Genomic DNA, 23,770 nt, shown 5'->3' with positions numbered 1-23,770 from the left:
GGGTGGGGACAGCGGGGTGAGGTGGGGAGGGGTCTTTGGTTGAAGGTGCAGCCCTTGTGGCCCCCCCCCCGTTTTGGGGAGGGGTCCTAGAGGCGGAGGGGGGGCGAGCGGAGGGGGGCACCCACCTGGCGGGGGGGGCCCGCGCGGTCCCGGCCCTCGCTGGGGGAGCGCGACCAGCGGCGCTCCCGGGAGCGCGGCCGCCCGAGGTCGTGGCGATCCTGGGGAGGGGGCGCGCAGCGATCGCCCCCCGCCCCCGCGCCCCCCCCGTGGTGGTGATGATGATGATGGTGATGGTGGTGCCGGTGCCGCCGGTCCTTGGGCCGGCCCCGCTCGGGGTCCCGCTCCTTGCCGGGGGCGTCCCCGGACTGCGTGGTGACACTGAGGTCCGTGCCCAGCCCTGGGGGGACACGGGGGGACACTGAGGGGACATCCGGGGGTGGGGACACTGAGGGGACACTCGGGATTGGGGACACTGAGGTCCGTGCCCAGCCCTGGGGGGACACGGGGGGACAGTGAGGGGACACGGGGACACTGAGGGGACACCTGGGGGTGGGGACACTGAGGGGACATCCAGGGGGTGGGGACACTGAGGTCCGTGCCCAGCCCTGGGGGGACACGGGGGGGACACTGAGGGGACACTCGGGGTGTGGGGACACTGAGGGGACATCCAGGGTATGGGGACACTGAGGTCCGTGCCCAGCCCTGGGGGGGGGGGACATGGGGGGGACAGTGAGGGGACATCCAGGGTGTGGGGACACTGAGGGGACATCCAGGGTGTGGTGACACTGAGGTCCGTGCCCAGCCCTGGGGGGACACGGGGGGGTCAGGGGGGGACAGTGAGGGGACACCCGGGGGGTGGTGACACTGAGGTCCGTGCCCAGCCCTGGGGGGACACGGGGACACTGAGGGGACGGGGATGGTGACCCTGGGGACATTAAGGGGACACCCGGGGGGTGGTGACACTGAGGTCCGTGCCCAGCCCTGGGGGGGGACGCGGGGGGGTCAGGGGGGGACACTGAGGGGACACTGAGGGGACACTGAGGGGACACTCGGGATTGGGGACACTGAGGGACACCGGGGGTGTGGGGACACTGAGGTCCGTGCCCAGCCCTGGGGGGACACGGGGGGTCAGGGGAGGACATGGAGGGTCAGGGGGGGTGTGGGGGGTCGGGGGGGACACGGGGGGGACACCCGGGGGGTTGGGGACACTGAGGGGACACCCGGGGGTGGGGACAGTGAGGGGACACCCGGGGGGTGGTGACACTGAGGTCCGTGCCCAGCCCTGGGGGGACACGGTGGGGACAGTGAGGGGACGGGCATGGTGACCCTGGGGACATTGAGGGGACACCTGGGGGGTTGGGGACACAGGGGCAGGAGTTGGGGTGACCCAAAGGATTTGGGGGGACACGGGGATGGTGACCCTGGTGACACTGAGCTCCGTGCCCAGCCCTGGGGGGACACGGGGGGTCAGGGGGGGACACGGGGGGGGTGGGGACAGTGAGGGGACACCTGGGGGTGGGGACAGTGAGGGGACACTCGGGATTGGGGATACTGAGGTCCGTGCCCAGCCCTGGGGGGACACGGGGGGGACAGGGGGGCACACGGGGGGGTCAGGGGGGGACACGAGGGGTGGGGACATTGAGGGGACATCCAGGGGATGGGGACACTGAGGTCCGTGCCCAGCCCTGGGGGGGACACGGGGGGGGACAGTGAGGGGACACCGGGGGGGCGGTGACACTGAGGGGACACCTGAGGGGTTGGGGGACACTGAGGGGACACCCGGGGGGTGGCAGAGGTGACAGAGGGGCAGGACTTGGGGTGACCCAGAGGATTTGGGGACGGGGATGTTGACCCTGGGGACACTGAGGGGACACCCAGGGGATGGGGACAGTGAGGTCCGTGCCCAGCCCTGGGGGGACACAGGGGGGTCAGGGGGGGACATGGGGGGGGACACGGGGACACTGAGGGGACACCCAGGGTGTGGGGACAGTGAGGGGACACCCGGGATTGGGGACACTGAGGGGACACCCGGGATTGGGGACACTGAGGGGACACCCGGGGTTGGTGACACTGAGGTCCGTGCCCAGCCCTGGGGGGGACACGGGGGGGTCAGGGGGGGACGGGGATGGTGACCCTGGGGACACTCAGGGGACACTCGGGGTGTGGGGACACTGAGGTCTGTGCCCAGTCCTGGGGGGGGGACATGGGGGGGTCAGGAGGGGACAGTGAGGGGACACCCAGGGTGTGGGGACACTGAGGGGACACCTAGGGGTGGGGACACAGGGGCAGGAATTGGGGTGACCCAGGGAATTTGGGGACAGGAGATGGTGACCCTGGGGACACTGGGGGGACCTGGGGGGTGCGGGGGGACAGGACGGGGCTGGCCCCGGGGTGTGGGGACATTGAGGGGACACCCGAGGTGTGGCAGGGGGGACAGAGGGGCAGGAGTTGGGGTGACCCAGGGAATTTGGGGACAGGAGATGGTGACCCTGGGGACACCAGAGCCGGGAGTGACCTGGTGGCCCTGGGGACACCAGAACCAAAGTGACCTGGCCACCGGTGGCCTTGGGGACACCAGAACCGGGAGACAAAGTGACCTGGTGGCCTTGGGGACACCAGAGCCAAAGTGACCTGGCCACTGATGCCCTTGGGGACACCAGAACCGGGAGTGACCGGGTGCCCTTGGGGACACCAAAGTGACCCGGTGCCCTTGGGGACAGCCCAGCGCCATGTCCCCGGTGTCGCACCTGTGTCGCCGTCCGTGTAGCGGCTGAGGGAGCGCTCGGAGGCGCGGTGGCCGCGGTGTCCCCGGCGGGGGTGGTGGCGCTGCCCGTCCTCGGGGGGGGGGGACGCGCTCCAAGGAGAAATCGTCCAGGCGGACCCCGCGGGGCCGGGGGTGGCCGAGCAGCGACGCCGAGCGCTTGATGGGGCTCGAGTCCGCGATGGTCTGGGGGACAGGGCGGGGGGGTCACCGGGGGTCACCGGGGGTCACCGGGGGGGTCACCGGGGCTGGCCGGCTCCAGGGCGGGGTCACCGCTGTGCTCCAGACCCCCCCTGTCCGTCTGTCCGTCCGTGCGTCCGTCCTGCCCCTCCCTCCTCCGGACACGGCGTGGGTCGCTGTCCCCTCCAGGTGTGTCCCCATGACCCCCCGGACTGTCCCCATGACCCCCGGTGTGTCCCCATGACCCCCAGTGTGTCCCCATGACCCCCCAGGAGTGACCCCATGACCCCCGGTGTGACCCCATGACCCCCAGGACTGTCCCCATGACCCCCAGGTGTGTCCCCACGACCCCCAGGTGTGTCCCCATGACCCCCCGCGTGTGTCCCCACGACACCCAGGATTGTCCCCACGACCCCCGGGACTGTCCCCACGACCCTCAGGTGTGTCCCCACGACCCCCAGTGTGTCCCCATGACCCCCGGGAGTGTCCCCACGACCCCCCAGGTGTGTCCCCACGACCCCTCGGAGTGTCCCCACGACCCCCAGTGTGTCCCCACGACCCCTCGGAGTGTCACCACGACCCTCGATGTGTCCCCACGACCCCCCAGGTGTGTCCCCACGACCCCCAGGAGTGTCCCCACGACCCTCAGATGTGTCACCATGACCCCCAGGACTGTCCCCACGACCCCCGGCTGTGTCCCCATGACCCCCGGGAGTGTCCCCACGACCCCCCAGGAGTGTCCCCACGACCCCTGGCTGTGTCCCCACAATCCCAGGTGTGTCCCCACGACCCTCAGGTGTGTCCCCACGACCCCAGGTGTGTCCCCACGACCCCTCGGAGTGTCCCCACGACCCCCAGTGTGTCCCCACGACCCCTCGGAGTGTCACCACGACCCCTGGGTGTGACCCCACGACCCCCGTGGGTGCCGACCCCCGCCACGCTCCGTGTCCCGCCGTTGTCACCGTGTTTGTCACCGTGTCCCCACCGCCATCGTGTCCCCGCTGTCCCCGCTGTCCCCGCTGTCCCCACGGCCCTGGGGGGGCCCCCGGGACAGATCCCCCCCCCCCCCCCGCTGCTCTAAGCATTGAACTGCTGCTGCCGGGGACCCTGAGGGGACAGGGGACAGGACAGAGGGACAGATGGGACAGAGGGACAGGACAGGGGGACAGAGGGACAGGAATGGGACAGAGGGACAAGAACGGGACAGGGGGACAGAGGGACAGGACAGGGGGACAGGGGACAGGACAGAGGGACAGGAACGGGACAGAGGGACAGGGGGACAGAGGGACAGGGGGACAGAGGGACAGAGGGACAAGGGGATGGAGGGACAGTGGACAGGGGACAGAGGACAGGGGGAGAGAGGACAAGGGAACTGGACAGAGGGACAGAGGGACAGGAATGGGACAGAGGGACAAGGGGTCAAGGGGACAGAGGGACAGGAGGACAAGGAACAGAAGGACAGGAACGGGACAGGGGGACAGAAGGACAGAGGGACAGAGGGATAGGACAGGGGGACAGAGGGACAGAGGGACAGGGGGACAGAGGGACAGGGGGACAGGAACGGGACAGAGGGACAGAGGGACAAGGGGACAGGGAACAGGACAGGGGGACAGGGGACAAGGGACCGAGGGACAGGGACAGAGGGACAGGGGACAGAAGGACAGGAACGGGACAGAGGGACAGAAGGACAAGGGGAGAGGTGGACAGAGGGACAGGACAGGGGGACAAGGGGACGGAGGGACAAGAATGGGACAGAGCGACAGAGGGACAGGGGGACAAGGGGACAGAAGGACAGAGGGACAAGGGGTCAAGGGGACAGAGGGACAGGACAGAGGGATAGGAGGACAGGTGGACAGGAAACAGAGGGACAAGGGACAGAGGGACAGGAACGGGACAGGGGGACAGGGGACAGAGGGACAGGACAGGAACAGGACAGAGGGACAGGACAGGGGGACAGAGGGACAGGAACGGGACAGAGGGACAGGGACAGAGGACACAGGGACAGAGGGACAAGGGACAGAGGGACAGAGGGACAGAAGGACAAGGGACAGGACAGGGCGCTGCTCCTCGCTGCTGAGGGTCCGGCTGTCCGGGGGTGGCGCAGGGGGTGACACAGAGGGGACAAGGTGCGGGGGGGACACGGGGACAGTCGGGGGGGGGGTGTGGGGTCCTGGGGGGGGTGTCCGTGGGGTCCTGGGGGGGGTGTCCGTGGGGTCCTGGGGGTGTCCGTGGGAGGCTCTGCAGGGGAGTGGGGGGGTACAGGGGGGTCCAGGGGGGTCTGTGGGGACACTGTGGGGTCAGGGGGGGTCCGAGGGGTGGGGGGCTCTGGCGGGGGGGTCCGAGGGGTGGGGGGCTCTGGCGGGGGGGTCCAGGGGGGGTCCGAGGGGTGGGGGGCTCTGGCGGGGGGGTCCGAGGGGTGGGGGGCTCTGGCGGGGGGGTCCCCGCGGTACCTACACTGAGGTTATTGCCTCGGGGTCGCACCTTCCTCCGCTGCCAGAGCCGGCCCAGGCGGTGCCGCAGGAGAGACAGAGAGCGCTGAGACCCCGGCCCGGGGGGCGCGGGGGGCGCGGGGAGGGGGCGTGGGGAGGGGGCGGAGCAGCCAAGCAGCGGCAGCAATGAGCAGAGCAGCCAGAGCGTCCCTGTCCCCGTCCCTGTCCCCGTCCCTGTCCCCGTCCCTGTCGCTGTCCCCAGCCCGCGCATGCTGAGCCCCGGAGTGGCACCGAGTGTCCCCACGCGGGGACCGGTGACCACCGGGCCACCCCGGGTGTCGCCCCCCGCCCCCCGAAGCTGCTGCCAAGCTCATGCCCCCCCCCCCCCTCCCCGAGCCCCCCCAGCGCAGCGCTGCAGCCAAACGGGGATCGGGGCCCTGCGGGTGACACCGGAGCCACCCCCTCGCCGCTGTCGCCGTGTCCCCGGCGCTGTCCCCTCACCTGGGTGTCGCCGGGCAGCCGCGGCATGGAGGCGGCTCGGCCGTGCCCCTCCATGGGCAGGTAATCGCTGTCCGAGTGTCCATCCTTGGGCATCTCCCGCATCTCCACCAGCTGCGGAAACTGGGGAAACTGAGGCACGGCCCCGCGGGGAGGGGACGCGTGGGGACACGCGGGAGGTGGCGCGGCGCTCACCTGGGAGTTGGGGCGGCTGTTGGGGACATCGTCGGGGTGGCCGCGCTCGGGGCTCCACGTGCCCGTCCTCTGGAACATCTCCTGGGCGCGCTGTGTCACCCACGAGTGGCTCTCCTTCATGTCCCCGTCCCGCGCGGCCCTGCGCGACAGCGGCGCTCGGAGCGGCCCGGGGACACCGGGGGACATCGGGGGGACATCGAGGGGACATCGGGTGGCACTTACGGCTCTACCGCGGGGGTCGTGTCCGGTCCCGGGGGTCCCTCCTGGGTGGGGGACGGCGGCTCCATGCGCTGGAACATCAGCGGGGTGCGGTTCTGCGGGGACAGGGGACAGCGGGACATGGGGACAGGGGGACAGCAGGGACAGTGGGGATGTGGGGACAGCGGGGTCCGGTTCTGCGGGGACAGGGGACAGCGGGACATGGGGACAGTGGGGATATGGGGACAGCGGGGTGCGGTTCTGCGGTGACAGGGGACATGGGGACATGGGGACATGGGGACATGGGGATATGGGGACAGCGGGACATGGGGACAGGGGGACATGGGGACATGGGGACAGCGGGGACATGGGGACAGCCGGACAGCGGGGTGCGGTTCTGCGGGGACAGGGGACATGGGGACATGGGGACATGGGGACAGTGGGGATATGGGGACACGGGGACAGGGGGACATGGGGACAGTGGGGATATGGGGACACGGGGACAGTAGGGACAGCAGGGACAGAGGGACATGGGGACAGCGGGACATGGGGACAGTGGGGATATGGGGACAGCGGGGTGCGGTTCTGCGGGGACAGGGGACATGGGGACATGGGGACAGCAGGGACAGAGGGACACGGGGACAGAGGGACACGGGGACAGAGGGACACGGGGACAGCGGGACATGGGGACAGTGGGGATATGGGGACAGCGGGGTCCGGTTCTGCGGGGACAGGGGACAGCGGGACATGGGGACACGGGACAGAGGGACACGGGGACAGCCGGACAGCGGGGACATGGGGACAGTGGGGATATGGGGACAGCGGGGTCCGGTTCTGCGGGGACAGGGGACATGGGGACATGGGGACAGCGGGACATGGGGACAGCAGGGACAGCGGGACACGGGGACATGGGGACAGCGGGACACGGGGACAGCAGGGACAGCGGGGTGCGGTTCTGCGGGGACAGGGGACATGGGGACACGGGACAGCGGGGACACGGGGACAGCCGGACAGCGGGGACATGGGGACAGCGGGGTCCGGTTCTGCGGGGACAGGGGACATGGGGACACGGGGACATGGGGACAGTGGGACAGCGGGACATGGGGACAGTGGGGACGTGGGGACAGCAGGGACACGGGGACATGGGGACAGCGGGACACGGGGACACGGGACATGGGGACAGTGGGGATATGGGGACAGCGGGGTCCGGTTCTGCGGGGACACGGGGACACGGGACATGGGGACAGTGGGGACATGGGGACAGTGGGGATATGGGGACAGCAGGGACAGAGGGACACGGGGACAGCGGGGTGCGGTTCTGCGGGGACAGGGAACATGGGGACATGGGGACAGCGGGACATGGGGACAGCGGGACATGGGGACAGCGGGATATGGGGACAGTGGGGATATGGGGACAGCGGGGTGCGGTTCTGCGGGGACACGGGGACAGCGGGACATGGGGACAGAGGGACACGGGGACAGCGGGACACGGGGACATGGGGATATGGGGACAGCGGGACACGGGGACAGGGGGACAGTGGGGATATGGGGACAGCGGGGTCCGGTTCTGCGGGGACACGGGGACAACGGGACATGGGGACAGAGGGACAGCGGGACTCGGGGACATGGGGACAGTGGGGACACGGGCGGCTGGACACGGGGACAGCAGGACATGGGGACAGCAGGGACAGGGGGACATGGGGACAGCAGGGACAGGAGGACAGCGGGATATGGGGACAGCAAGGACATAGGGACAGCGGGACATGGGGACATTGGGACACGGGGACGGAGGGGACGTGGCTGGGGGGTCAGGGCGGGGTTGGGGTTACGGGGACGGGACAGCACTGGGGACACCGGAGGTGGCACAGGAGAGGACGGGGCTGCCCTCGGGCGCTGCGGGGACAGCGCGGGGTGGCAGGGAGGGGACAGCGGCGTGTCCCCACCTGCTCCTCGCGCATGGCCTGCAGCTTCTTGGCCTTGCTCTGCCGGTAATACTCCATGATCATCATCGCCGCGTAGATCTTCCCCACCGTCAGGTCGGTGGCTGCGGGGACAGCGGGGACACGGCTCAGCGGGGACGGCGGGGACAGGGAGGGGACAGCGGGGACAGGGAGGGGACCTTACACTTGTGCGGGGTGACGAGCAGGTCCAGGTTTTTGGGGGACAGGTTGGGCCAGATGGCGATCATCTCCTTGCGCAGCTCCGCGTCCATCTGCTGCTTGTCGGCGCCGCCTGCGGGGACACGCGGGGACACGCGGGGACACGAGGGTGACACGAGGGTGACACGGGTGGCTCTGGGTGTCCCCGGGGACTCCCCGGCCTCGCCAGCGCCGTGGGGAGCCGTGTCGTGTCCCCGTGTCCCCGTGTCCTGCCGTGTCCCCGTGTCCCCGTGTCCTGCCGTGTCCCCGTGTCCCCCGTGTTCCTTTTGTCCCCGTGTCCCCCTGTGTCCCCCCGTGTCCCCCGTGTCCCCATATCGCTTTTGTCCACGTGTCCCCTCATGTCCCCGTGTCTCCTTGTGCCGCTCATGTCCCCAATGTTCTCCGTGTCACCATATCCCCCTGTCCCCATGTCCCTGCGTCCCCCCTGTCCCTGTCCCCGTCCCCATCCCTGTTCCTGTCCCATCCTTGTCCCCCTGTCCCCCTGTCCCTATCCCTGTCTCTGTCCCCGTGTCCCCCTGTCCCTGTCCCCCTGTGTCCTCCTGTCTCCATCCCTGTCCCTATCGCTGTCCCCCCATCCCCATCCCTGTCCCATCCCTGTCCCCCTGTCCCCATTGTCCCATCCCTGTCCCATCCCTGTCCCTCTGTCCCTGTGTCCCCGTCCCTGTCCCTGTGTCCCCCTGTCCCCATTGTCCCCCTCTCCCTGTCCCATACCTGTCCCCATTGTCCCCATTGTCCCCACTGTCCCCATTGTCCCCATGTCCCCATTGCCCCCATTATCCCCATTATCCCCACTGTCCCCACTGTCCCCCTGTCCCTGTCGCTGTCTCTGTCCCCACTGTCCCCATTATCCCCATTATCCCCACTGTCCCCACTGTCCCCCTGTCCCTGTCCCATCTCTGTCCCCATGTCCCCATTATCCCCATTATCCCCATGTCTCCATTGTCCCCATTGTCCCCATTATCCCCATTGTCCCAATTGTCCCCATTGTCCCCATTATCCCAATTATCCCCATTGTCCCAATTGTCCCCATTGTCCCCACTGTCCCCACTGTCCCCACTGTCCCCATTATCCCCATTATCCCCATGTCCTCACTATCCCCATTGTCCCCATTATCCCCATTATCCCCATTATCCCCACTGTCCCCGTGTCCCCATTATCCCCATGTCCCCATGTCCCCATTGTCCCCATTGTCCCCATTATCCCCATTATCCCCATTGTCCCCACTGTCCCCACTGTCCCCACTGTCCCCCTGTCCCCGTGTCCGTGCCTTTGGCGATCTTGATGTCGAGCGCGGTGCGGATCAGCGCCATCAGGGTGGAGTTGAAGTGCACCGTGTTGTCATCGGCCACGGGCAGGTCCATGCGCAGCAGCCGCTGGGGGGGGGGGACACCGATTTAATTTGGGGTGGGGGGCGTCACCCGGGACCCCCGGAACCCCTCCCTAAGGGAGGGGGTGAGGAGAAGGCGGGGGCACGACCCCAGACCCAAAAAAAACCCCTCCCCACCCCCCCCCCCCCGCCTTCTCCCCACGGGATTTCCCGCGCGGCCAAGCGGGGACCCCTCCCCAAAATTTTTTATTTTATTTATTTTGGGGTGGGGGGGGTGAGAGGGCGGCGCATGCGGCTCATGCGGGGGGGGGGGGTCATTCCCAATCCCATTCCGGGTTTTTTTTTTTGGGGGGGGGTCACACATGCTGGGGAGGGGGCAGCGATGAGTTTGCCAGGTCTCAGCCCCTCCCCCCTCCCCAAAAAAAGCACCCCCTCCCCCCCCATGCAGAACGAGCGATGCCGGGGGGAAACTGAGGCACGGACCCCCCCCCCCTCCATGCCCGACCCCCCCCCCCAACCATGCAGGACCCCCCGACCCCCCCCCACGATGCAGCTCCGGAGCCCCCGCGGGTGGGGAGGGGTCGTGCAGCAGCCGGGGGGGAGGGGCTGGGGGAGGGGGGGGGTCCCTAAAAATGGGGAGCGCTGGGGGACCCCCGATATGGGGGAGGGACCCCCAAATTGGGGAGGGGAAAGGTGGGGGAGACCCCAAAATGAAATTTTGGGGGGGCCTGAAATTGGGGCTGGGGGAGGCGCTGAGCCCCCCAAAGGGACCCCAAATTGGGGCGGGGGGCGCTGAGCCCGTGGGGAGACCCCAAATTGGGGCGGGGCCAAATCCCGAGGGGGACCCCAAAAGGAAATTTGGGGGGGGGGCCCGAAATGGAATTCTTGAAAGGGGTCCCCAAATTGGGGCGGGGGTCTCAGCCCCTTTAGGGGACCCCAAATTGGGTCTGGGGGGGTCTCAACCCCTTTGGGAAACCCCAAAATGAAATCTCGGGGGTCTTTCCGACCCCCAAGGAGACCCCAACCCCCTTTTTGGGGTTCACGGCGGGGTGGGGTGCCCGCTGCTGTTTTATTTTGGGAAGGGGGCGCATCTTACCCAGGCTCAGCAGGGCCCGGTGGCCGCAGGAGGGCAAAAAACACCCCCAAAAAAACCCCAAAAAATCCCCAAAAAACCCCCAAAAAACCCCAAAAAACCACCAAAAAACAAAAAAAATCCCAAAAAAACCAAAAAAACCCCCCAAAAAATCCCAAAAATCCCCAAATAACAAAAAAAAAAATCCCAAAAAACCCCAAAAAAACACAAAAAAAATCCCCAAAAAATCCCAAAAAACCAAAAAAAATCCCAAAAAAACCCCAACAAACAAACAAACAAAAAAAAAATCCCAAAAAACAAAAAAAATCCCAAAAAGCCCCAAAAACCAAAAAAAAATCCCAAAAAAACCCCAAAAAACAACAAAAAAATCCCAAAAAACCAAAAAAAATCCAAAAAACCCCCAAAAAAACAAAACAAAACAGAATCCCCAGAAAAACAAAAAAAAATCCCAAAAACCCACAAAAAACCAAAAAAAAAAATCCAAATAACCAAAAAATATCCCCAAAAACCCCAAAGAAAACACCAAAAAACCAAAAAAAATCCAAAAAAACCCCAAAAAACCTGAAAAAACACCCCAAAAAAACCCCAAAAAAACCGCTAAAAAACAAAAAAAAAATCCCAAAAATCCCCAAAAAACCTGAAAAAACACCCCAAAAAAAATCCCAAAAATCCCCAAAAACCCTGAAAAAACACCCCAAAAAAAATCCCAAAAAAAAACCCAAAAGCGGGGAGAGCCCGGGGCGCGCGGGCCGGGGGTCCTGGGGGGTTTCTACCTTATAGGCCACGCGGGGGGGGCAGCTGGCCCCCAGCCCCAGCGGCGGCGACATGTGCCGCAGCATTTCGTACATGTCCGCGAGGGTCAGGCGGCCCCTGGGGGGGACACACGGGGGGTTACGGGGCACGCACCGAAATCCCGGGGATGAAGGGGTTAATGGATGGGTGGTGGGGATGGATGGGTGGGTGGGATGCGGAATGATTTATAAAAATTATTTGTTTATATATATATATATATATGTGTGTGTGTATATATATATATATGCAGAAAGGAAGTTGGAAATGGGCGGGGAAAAAAATTAAAAATAAAATAAAATAAAATAAAATAAAATAAAATAAAATAAAATAAAATAAATGCAGAAATTAAATTTAGTTTAAATATGTATATGTGTATATATGCAGAAAGGAAATTGAAAATGGGCAGGGAAAAAATAAAATAAAATTAAATTTAAAAGTATATATATATGTGTGTATATATGCAGAAAGGAAGTTGGAAATGGGCAGGAAAAAAATTAAAAATTAAATTAAATTTTAAAAAAATATATATGCAGAAATTAAATTTAGTTTAAATATATGTATGTGTATATATGCAGAAAGGAAGTTGGAAATGGGCGGGGAAAAGAATTAAAAATAAAATAAAATAAAATAAAATAAAATAAAATAAAATAAATGCAGAAATTAAATTTAGTTTAAATATATATATGTGTATATATGGAGAAAGGAAATTGAAAATGGGCAGGGAAAAAATAAAATAAAATAAAATTTAAAAGTATATATATATGTGTATATATGCAGAAAGGAAGTTGAAAATGGGCGGGGAAAAAAATAAAAATAAAATAAAATTAAAAAAATATATAAATGCAGAAATTAAATTTCGTTTAAATATATATGTATATATGCAGAAAGGAAACTGAAAATGGGCGGGAAATAAATTAAAAATAAAATTAAATTTAAAAGTGTATATATATATGTGTATATATGCAGAAAGGAAGTTGAAAATGGGCGGGAAATAAATGAAAAATAAAATTAAATTTAAAAAAATATATGTATGTATATATGCAGAAATAAATTAAAAATATATATATATGTATATATGCAGAAAGGAAATTGAAAATGGGCAGTAAAAGAATTAAAAATAAAAATAAAAATAAATTGTATATATATATGTGTCTGTGCAGAAAGGAAACTGAAAATGGGCGGGAAAAATAAAATAAAATAAAATAAAATAAAATAAAATAAAATAAAATAAAATAAAGACAAATAAATAAATAAATATACAGAAAGGAAATTGAAAATGGGCAGGAAAAAATTAAAAATAAAATTAAATTTAAAAGAATATATATATGTGTATATATAGAAAGGAAACTAAAAATGAGTGGGGAAAATTAGAATAAGAAATAATAAATAAAAATTAAATAAATATGCAGAACGGAAATTGAAAATGGGGGGATTATAAATAAAACAATTAAATAACGAAAATATTTTAATGACGGAAACAATTTAACAATATAAAATAATTTAATGATATAAAATAATCTAATAATATAAATAATTAAGGACTGAAAATAATTAAACAACGAAAATAATTAAATAATGGAAATAATTAAATAATGGAAACAGTTCAATGACGAAAATGATGATGAAAATAATTTAATGACGAAAACAATGTAATAATATAAAATACTGTAATAAATATGAAATAATGTAATGATATAAAATAATGTAATAATATAAAATACTGTAATAAATATGAAATAATGTAATTATATAAAATAATGTAATACTACAAAATAATTTAATAAATATGAAATAATGTAATAAACATGAAATAATGTAATGATATGAAATAATATAATAATATGAAATAATCAATAACCAAACCAAGTGAACAAGGAGGATAACGGAGCGATGCGAAGCAATCGATAACCGGCAATAACCGATAATCAATGAATAACCGATAATCAATGAATAACCGATAATCAATGAATAACCGATAATCAATGAACCAGAGCAGAATTTCCCGGGTGGGTTTGGGGGGGGTCCCATGCCGGGGGGGGGGAGGGGCTCCATGCCGCGGCCGGGGGGGCGGGGCGGTGTATACATTGTCCATGGATGGATTCTATACATTGTCCATCGATGGATTCTATACATTGTCCATCGATGGATTCTATACATTGTCCATAGATGGACGTGTGCCATGTATACGTCATCCATCGATGGATTCTGTACGTTATCAATTGATAGATTCTATACATTATCCATAGATGGATTCTGTACATTGTCCATTGGTGGATTCTATACATTATCCATTGATAGATTCTATACATTATCCATTGATAGATGTACATTGTCCATGGATGGATTCTATACATTGTCCATTGATGGATTTTGTACATTGTCAATCGATGGATTCTATACATTATCCATTGATAGATTCTATACATTATCCATTGATAGATGTACATTGTCCATTGGTGGATTCTGTACATTGTCAATCGATGGATTCTATACATTATCCATTGATAGATTCTATACATTGTCCATTGATAGATGTACATTGTCCATCGATGGATGTGTGTGCATTATCCATAGATAGATTCCATACATTATCCATAGATGGATTCTATACATTATCCATTGATAGATTCTATACATTATCCATTGATAGATGTACATTGTCCATTGGTGGATTCTGTACATTGTCAATCGATGGATTCTATACATTATCCATTGATAGATTCTATACATTGTCCATTGATAGATGTACATTGTCCATCGATGGATGTGTGTGCATTATCCATAGATAGATTCCATACATTATCCATAGATGGATTCTATACGTTATCCACAGATGTCTATACATTATCCACCGATCGATATCTATACATTATCATCCATCAACAGATTAGATAAATTATCCATCGATAGATTCTATACCTTATCCATAGAAGTCTGTACATCATCCATCAATCGATATCTATACATTATCACTCATCGATAGATTCTATACATTATCCCTGGATGGACCCTATACATTATCATCCATTGATAGACCCTATACATTATCCATCAATAGATTCTATACATTATCATCCCTCAATGGACCCTATACATTATCCATCAATGGACTCTATACATTATCCATCAATGGACTCTATACATTATCCATCGATAGATTCCATAAATTATCACCCATCGATAGACTCTATACATCATCCATTGATAGGCTCTATACATTATCCATCCATCGATAGCTATACATCATCCACTGATGGACTCTGTACATTATCCATAGATGGATTCTACACATCATCCATCAATAGATTCTATATATCATCCATCAATGGACCCTATACATTATCCATCGATCAATATCTATACATTATCATCCATCGATGGACCCTATACATCATCCATAGATGGACTCTATACATCATCATCCATCGGTAGACTCTGTACATCATTCATCGATGGACCCTATATGTCATCCATCAATCAATATCTATATATTATCATCCATCAATGGACCCTATACACCATCCATCAATGAACCCCATACATTATCATCCATCAATGGACCCTATACACCATCCATCAATGGACCCTATACACCATCCATCAATAGACTCTGTACGTTATCCATCGATCAATTCTATACATTATCATCCATCGATGGACCCTATACACCATCCATTGATGGACCCTATACATTATCCATTGATAGACTCTGTACATTATCCATTGATAGATTCTATACATCATCCATCAATGGACCCCATACATTATCATCCATCGATGGAGCCTATACACCATCCACTGATAGACCCTATACACCATCCATCAATCGATATCTATACATTATCATCCATCAATGGACCCTATACACCATCCATCAATGGACTCTATACATCATCCATCAATAGACCCTATACACCATCCATCAATCAATATCTATACATCATCCATCGATCGACATCTATACATTATCCATCGATGGAGCCTATACACCATCCACTGATAGACCCTATACACCATCCATCAATCGATATCTATGCATTATCATCCATCAATGGACCCTATACACCATCCATCAATGGACTCTATACATCATCCATCCATCGATATCCATACATTATCATCCGTCGATGAACCCTATACATTATCCATCGATAGACTCTGTACATTATCCATTGATAGATTCTATACGTTATCATCCATCAATGGACCCTATACACCATCCATCGATCAATTCTATACATCATCCATCAATGGACCCTATAGACCATCCATGGATGGATCCTATATATTATCCATCAATGGACCCTATACATCATCCATCGATTGATATCTATACATTATCATCCATCGATGGACCCTATAGACCATCCATCAATAGACTCTGTACACCATCCATCAATGGAGCCTATACACCCATCGATCGATATCTATACACCATCCATCAATCGATATCTGTACACCATCCATCGATGGAGCCTATAGACCATCCATGGATGGATCCTATACATTAACATCCATCAATGGACCCTATACACCATCCATCAGTCGATATCTATACATCATCCATCAATAGACTCTGTACACCATCCATCAATGGAGCCTATACACCCATCGATCGATATCTATACACCATCCATCGATCGATATCTATACATTATCATCCATCAATGGACCCTATAGACCATCCATGGATGGATCCTATACATTAACATCCATCGATGGACCCTATACACCATCCATCAATGGAGTCTATACATTATCATCCATCAATGGACTCTGTACACCATCCATCGATCGATATCGATACGCCATCCATCGATGGACCCTATACATCACCATCCATCGATGGAGCCTATAGACCATCCATGGATGGATCCTATACATTAACATCCATCGATTGACATCTATACATCATCCATCAATAGACTCTGTACACCATCCATCAATGGAGCCTATACATCCATTGATCGATATCGATACACCATCCATCGATCGATATCCATACACCATCCATCGATGGAGCCTATAGACCATCCATGGATGGATCCTATACATCCTGGCAGCCATATGCAGAGTTTAGGTGGCGTTGTGGGCGGGGCCGAACCTTGCAGGCCACCCTATGGGGACATTTCTTGCCCAGCCCCAGGGGCGGGGAGATGACGCGCAACAAACTGTACATGTCGCGATAGTGGATGCGCCCGCTGCAAGAGACACACGTTAGTGCGCGCGGGGCCGCCCGGGGCCGCCGGGACAGACCGGGACAGACCGGGATAAACCGGGACATCACCCGGGACTGCCTGGGACATCACCCAGAACCACCCGGGACTGCCCGGGACAGACCGGGACAGACCGGGACAGACCGGGATAAATCGGGATAGACTGGGACATCACCCGGGATAAACCGGGATAGACCAGGACATCACCCGGGATAAACCGGGATAGACCGGGATAAACCGGGACTGCCCGGGACATCACCCGGCACAGACCGGGATAGACCGGGATAGACCGGGATAAACCGGGACATGACCCGGGACTGCCTGGGACATCACCCAGAACCAGACCGGGATAAACTGGGATACACCGGGACATAACCCGGGACTGCCTGGGATAAACCGGGATAAACTGGGACATCACCCGGGACCACCCGAGACAGACCGGGATGGACCAGGACATCACCTGCGACTGCCCGGGATAAACCGGGACATAACCCGGGACTGCCCAGGACAGACTAGGATAAACCGGGATAGACCAGGACATCACCTGGAACCACTCGGGACAGACCGGGACAGGCCAAGACCACCCGGAACCGCCCGGGACAAACTGGGACATCCTCGGGACAAAGTGGGACCCCTGCCGGGACCGCCTGGGACAGACCGGGAAATCCACGGGACCCCCACCGGGACCCCACCCGGGACTGCCCGGGACAGACCGGGAAATCCATGGGACCCCCACCGGCACCCCACCCGGGACTGCCCGGGACAGACCAGGACAAACCGGGACCACCCGGGACAAACTGGGACATCAACTGGAACCACCCGGAACCACCCGGAACCACCCGGGACAGACCGGGACCACCAGGACACTGCCCGGAACCACCCGGGACAAACTGGGACCGCCCAAACCAACCGGGACCACCGGGACAAACTGGGAAATCCACGGGACGCCCACCGCGACCACCCGGGACAGACCGGGACCACCCGAAACCACCCCTGACACACCCGGGACCACCCGGGACCCTCCTGGGACCCCCAGGACTCCTCGCGGGGACACCCCGGACCCGCGGGGGTCTCGCTCCCTTCTCCCCCCATCCCGGGGGTCTCTCTGCCCCCATCCCGGTGGTCTCCCCCCCCTCCCCAGTGGTCTCTGTGCCCCTCCCCGGGGGTCTCGGTCCTTTCTCCCCTCTCCGGTGGTCTCTGTACCCCCCGGTGGTCTCTGCGCCCCTCGAGGGTCTCTCCCCCATCCCGGTGGTCTCTCCCCCCAATCCCGGTGGTCTCTCCCCAACCCGGTGGTCTCTCCCTCCCCGGTGGTCTCTCCCCCATCCCGGTGGTCTCTCCCCGATTCCAGGGGTCTCTCTCCCCATCCCGGTGGTCTCTCCCCCACCCCAGGGGTCTCTCCCACTCCCGGGGGTCTCTCCCCCCATCCCGGTGGTCTCTCCCCCATCCCGGTGGTCTCTCCCCATCCCGGTGGTCTCTCCCCCATCCCGGTGGTCTCTCCCCCATCCCGGTGGTCTCTCCCCCCATCCCGGTGGTCTCTGTCTCCCCCGGGTGTTTCTGTCCCCCCATCCCGGTGGTCTCTCCCCCATCCCGGTGGTCTCTCCCCCATCCCGGTGGTCTCTCCCCAATTCCAGGGGTCTCCCCCGGTCCTTACCAGGCGGCGGGGTCGTACTCGGCCCAGACCCGCACGTACTCGTCCAGGTGGTGCGGGCCCAGGATGGACGAGTCGCGCGTCAGGTACTCGAAGTTGTCCATGATGACGGCGACGAAGAGGTTCAGCATCTTGGGGAGGGGTCGGGGGGGTCGGGAGGGTCAGGGGGGTCATGGGAGGTGTCCCCCCCCCGCCAGAGACCCCCGGAGCCGCCCCGGGCTCAGCAGAGGGAGAGGAAGGTGAGGAAGGTGATGAAGGTGATGAAGGAGATGAAGGTGATGAAGGTGAGGAAAGTGATGTGTAATGTGGGGAGGGGGCTCTGGGGAGCACGGGGATGTTTTTGGGGGGATTGTTTTGGGTTTGGGGACCCCCCCGGAGCCTCCCCGGGTTCAGCAGAGGTTGAGGAAGGTGAGGAAGGTGAGGAAGGTGATGAAGGTGATGAAGGTGATGAAGGTGAGGAAGGTGATGAAGGTGATGAAGGAGATGAAGGTGCTGTGTAATGTGGGGAGGGGGCTCTGGGGAGCACGGGGATTTTTTTGGGGGGGTTGTTTTGGGTTTGGGGACCCCCCCGGAGCCGCCCCGGGTTCAGCAGAGGGAGAGGAAGGTGAGGAAGGTGAGGAAGGTGAGGAAGGTGAGGAAGGTGATGAAAGTGCTGTGTAATGTGGGGAGGGGGCTCTGGGGGTGTTTTGGGGGGGCTGTTTTGGGTTTGGGGACCCCCCCGGAGCCTTCCCGTGCTCAGTAGAGGGAGAGGAAGGTGAGGAAGGTGAGGAAGGTGATGAAGGAAGGAGATGAAGAAACGAGGTGATGAAGGTGATGCGGGATGTGAGGACGGGGCTCCGGGGGTATTTTGGGGAGGGGGCTCCGGGGGTGTTTTCGGGGGCCTGTTCTGGGTTCGGGACCCCCGGCGCTCACCAGGAAGGAGCAGAGGAAGATGAGGAAGATGAAGGAGATGAAGGAAGGAGATGAAGGAAGGAGCGGGATGTGGGGACGGGACTCTGCTGGGTCTGGGGATGTTTTTGGGGAGGGGGCTCCGGGGGTGTTTTTGAGGGGCTGTTCTGGGTTCAGGACCCCCGTCACTCACCAGGAAGGAGCAGAGGAAGATGAAGGAGATGAAGGAAGGAGATGAAGAAGCGAGGTGATGAAGGTGATGCGGGATGTGAGGACGGGGCTCTGCTGGCTCTGGGGTATTTTGGGGAGGGGGCTCCGGACGTGTTTTTGAGGGGCTGTTCGGGGTCCGGGACCCCCGTGGCTCACCAGGAAGGAGCAGAGGAAGATGAAGAAGATGAAGATGAAGGAGATGAAGGAAGGAGATGAAGGAAGGAGATGAAGGAAGGAGCGGGATGTGGGGAGGGGGCTCCGGGGGGATTTTGGGGAGGGGTCTCCGGGGGTGTTTTCGGGGGGCTGTTCGGGGTTCGGGGGGCTGTTCGGCGCTCACCAGGAAGGAGCAGAGGAAGATGAAGGAGATGAAGGAGATGAAGGAAGGAGATGAAGGAAGGAGCGGGATGTGAGGACGGGGCTCTGGGGTATTTTGGGGAGGGGTCTCCGGGGGTGTTTTCGGGGGGCTGTTCGGGGTCCGGGACCCCCGTCCCTCACCAGGAAGGAGCAGAGGAAGATGAAGGAAGGAGATGAAGGAAGGAGATGAAGAAGCGAGGTGATGAAGGTGATGCGGGATGTGGGGAGGGGGCTCCGGTGAGATTTTGGGGAGGGGTCTCCGGGGGTGTTTTCGCGGGGCTGTTCGGGGTCCGGGACCCCCGTGGCTCACCAGGAAGGAGCAGAGGAAGATGAAGGACACGAAGTAGAAGTAGGCGAACTCGTTGCCGCACTCGTCCTCCTTGATGCCCGAGTTCTCGTCGCACGGCTTCCCGCTCAGGCACGACAGCATGATCTCGTGCCACGCCTCCCCGGTGGCGCTCCTGCGACAGTGACAGCACGGTCACCGACACGGCAGGGACAGGCCGGTCACCGACACGGCGGGGACACGGCGGGGACACGGGCGGGACGCGGTGGGGACAGGCCGGTCACCGATATGGGGACAGAACCGTCACCGACACGGGGACACGGGGGGACACGGGGACAGCACGGTCACAGACACGGGGACAGCACGGTCACGGACACGGGGACAGGACGGTCACAGACATGGGGACAGGACAGACACGGACACGGCGACACGGGGGGGACACGGCGGGACACGGAGGGGACACGGCGGGGACAGGCCGGTCACCGACACGGCGACAGGAACGTCACCGACACGGGGACAGCACGGTCACCGACACGGCGGGGACACGGGGGGGACATGGGCGGGACACGGCGGGGACACGGCGACAGGACCGTCACCGACACGGGGACAGAACCGTCACCGACACGGGGACACGGTGACAGGCCGGTCACGGACACGGTGACACGGGGGGACACGGCGGGGTCACCGACACGGCGACAGGACCATCACCGACACGGCGGGGACACGGACACGGGGACACGGGGGGGACACGGCGGGGACACGGGCGGGACACGGTGGGGACACGGCGGGGACAGGACAGTCACCGACACGGCGGGGACACGGGGACAGGCCGGTCACGGACACGGGGACACGGGGACAGGACGGTCACAGACATGGGGACAGGACGGACACGGACACGGTGACACGGAGGGGACACGGCGGGACACGGCGGGGACGCGGGGACAGGCCGGTCACCGACACGGTGACAGGAACGTCACCGGCACGGGGACACGGCAGGGACACGAGGGGGACACGGTGGGGACACGGCAGAACCGGTCTCAGAGAGCGGGTGGCACCAGTGTGGCACTGGGGTGACACTGGGACTGTGCTGGGGTGGTACTGGGTGCCCAGGTGACACTGAGGAGGTGGCACAGGTGGCACCGGGTGCCCAGGTGACACTGGAGTGGCCCTGGGGTGACACTGGGTGCCCAGATGACACTGGGGTGACACTGGGACTGTGCTGGGGGACATTGAGGTGGCACTGGCTGCCCAGGTGACACCGAGGTGACACTGGGGTGATACTGGGACTGTGCTGGGGGACACTGAGGTGGCACTGGGTACCCAGGTGACGCTGGGGCTGCCCAGGTGACACTGGAGTGGCACAGGTGACACTGAGGAGGTGGCACAGGTGACACTGGGGTGGCACTGGAGTGACACTGGGGTAACACTGGGGTGGCACCGGGTACACAGGTGACACTGAGGTGGCACAGGTGACACTGAGGAGGTGGCACAGGTGGTGCCGTGTGCCCAGGTGGCACTGGGGTGACACTGGGGTGACAGTGGGTGGCACAGGTGACACTGAGGTGGCCCCGGGTGGCCCAGGTGACACTGGGTGACACTGAGGTGGCACAGGTGACACTGGGGTGACACTGGGGTGACAGCAGGTGGCACAGGTGACACTGAGGTGGCCCCGGGTGGCCCAGGTGACACTGGGGTGACACTGGGGTGACAGCAGGTGGCCCAGGTGACACTGAGGTGACACTGGGGTGGCCCAGGTGACACTGAGGTGACACTGAGGTGGCCCCGGGTGGCCCAGGTGACACTGAGGTGGCCCAGGTGACACTGAGGTGGCCCCGGGTGGCCCAGGTGACACTGGGGTGACACTGGGGTGACAGCAGGTGGCCCAGGTGACACTGGGGTGACACTGAGGAGGTGGCACAGGTGACACTGGAGTGACACTGAGGTGACCGCGGGTGGCACAGGTGGCCCCGGGTGGCACTGGGGCTGGCCAGGTTACACTGGGGTGGCACTGAGTGCCCCAGTGACACTGAGGAGGTGGCCCAGGTGACACTGGGGTGTCCCAGGTGAGGCGGCCTCACCTGAAGAGCAGCATCAGCGCCTGGAAGAAGGTGCGGAAGTTGTTGTGCTGGGTGATCGCCGACTCCTCATCCTCCTCCTCGATGCCGATGTTCCCGAACACCTGGGGGGGGGGACAGCGCGGGGGGTCACCTGGGGGGGTCACCTGAACTGGGGACATCTGGGGACAGCCCGGGGGGGTCACCTGAGCCTGGGGGGGGTCACCTGAGCCTGGGGGGGGTCACCTACACCTGGGGACATCACCTGGGGGGGGTGGGGGCAGCTCGGGGGTCTCACCTGAGTCTGGGGATGTCACCTGAACTGGGGGGGTCACCTGAACCTGGGGACATCACCTGGGGGGGTAGGACAGCCCGGGGGGGTCAGCTGGGGGGGTCACCTACACCTGGGGGGGTCACCTGAGCCTGAGGGGGTCACCTGAACTGGAGGGGTCACCTGGGGGGGTCACCTACACCTGGGGACATCACCTGGGGGGGGGTGGGACAGCTCGGGGGGTCACCTGGGGGGGTCACCTACACCTGGGGGCGTCACCTGAGCCTGCAGGTGTCACCTGAACCTGGGGACATCACCTGGGGGGGTGGGACAGCCCGGGGGGGTCACCTGAGCCTGGGGGCGTCGCCTACACCTGGGGTCTCACCTGAGGGGGAGAGGGGCAGCTCGGGGGGCGTCACCTGAGTCTGGGGGCGTCACCTGAGCTTGGGGACATCACCTGAACCTGGGAACATCACCTGAGGGGGGGTTGGGACAGCTCGGGGGTGGGGGCGTCACCTGGGGGGGGTCACCTGAGCTCGGGGGGCGTCACCTGAGCCTGGGGCTGTCACCTGAGTCTGGGGGTCTCACCTACACCTGGGGGCGTCACCTGACGGGGGGTGGGGACAGCTCGGGGGGCGGGGGCATCACCTGGGGGTCTCACCTGAGCCTGGGGGATTCACCTGAACTGGGGGTCTCACCTTTCCCCAGGGGGTCTCACCCCCCCGGGGGTCTCACCTTTCCCCAGGGGGTCTCACCCCCCCCAGAGGGTCTCACCTTTCCCCCTGGGGTCTCACCTTTCCCTAGGTGGTCTCACCTTTCCCCGGGGGTCTCACCCCCCCGGGGGTCTCAGCTGTCCCCAGAGGGTCTCACCTGTCCCCAGAGGGTCTCACCTGTCCCCAGGGGGTCTCACCCCCCCCGGGGGTCTCACCTTTCCCCGGGGGTCTCACCTTTCCCCAGGGGGTCTCACCTTTCCCCCGGGGGTCTCACCTTTCCCCAGAGGGTCTCACCTTTCCCCAGGGGGTCTCACCTGTCCCAGGGGGTCTCACCCCCCCGGGGGTCTCACCTGCATGCCGATGATGGCGTAGATGAAGAAGAGCATGGCGATCAGCAGGCACACGTAGGGCAGGGCCTGGGGGCGCAGCGGGGCCGGTCAGGGGGGGCCGCGCTGGGGCTGGGGGCGCTGGGGGGGGGTCTGGGTTTGGGTCTGGGGG

At 59.4% G+C, this 23,770-nt stretch overlaps 1 protein-coding gene across 1 annotated transcript in view; it reads right to left on the bottom strand.

The window, feature by feature from the left end:
• Positions 1 to 23,770, bottom strand: part of CACNA1A (calcium voltage-gated channel subunit alpha1 A) — a 73,836-nt gene continuing 50,066 nt past the window's right edge. The window contains 15 exon segments of the mRNA XM_033083753.2: positions 1 to 397; positions 2,748 to 2,847; positions 2,849 to 2,947; positions 5,396 to 5,431; positions 5,872 to 5,982; positions 6,064 to 6,202; positions 6,286 to 6,377; positions 8,205 to 8,305; positions 8,386 to 8,493; positions 9,688 to 9,793; positions 11,614 to 11,710; positions 18,500 to 18,627; positions 20,259 to 20,409; positions 22,313 to 22,413; positions 23,623 to 23,688. Coding sequence (XP_032939644.1) covers positions 87 to 397; positions 2,748 to 2,847; positions 2,849 to 2,947; positions 5,396 to 5,431; positions 5,872 to 5,982; positions 6,064 to 6,202; positions 6,286 to 6,377; positions 8,205 to 8,305; positions 8,386 to 8,493; positions 9,688 to 9,793; positions 11,614 to 11,710; positions 18,500 to 18,627; positions 20,259 to 20,409; positions 22,313 to 22,413; positions 23,623 to 23,688 — 1,746 coding nt within the window. The 3' untranslated portion in view covers positions 1 to 86.

The sequence above is a fragment of the Catharus ustulatus genome, chromosome 33 (assembly GCF_009819885.2).
Source record: "Catharus ustulatus isolate bCatUst1 chromosome 33, bCatUst1.pri.v2, whole genome shotgun sequence".
Classification (NCBI taxonomy): Eukaryota; Metazoa; Chordata; class Aves; order Passeriformes; family Turdidae; genus Catharus; species Catharus ustulatus.
Note: the sequence above shows the minus strand (reverse complement) of the source record. Positions and strands in the feature narration are given on the sequence as shown.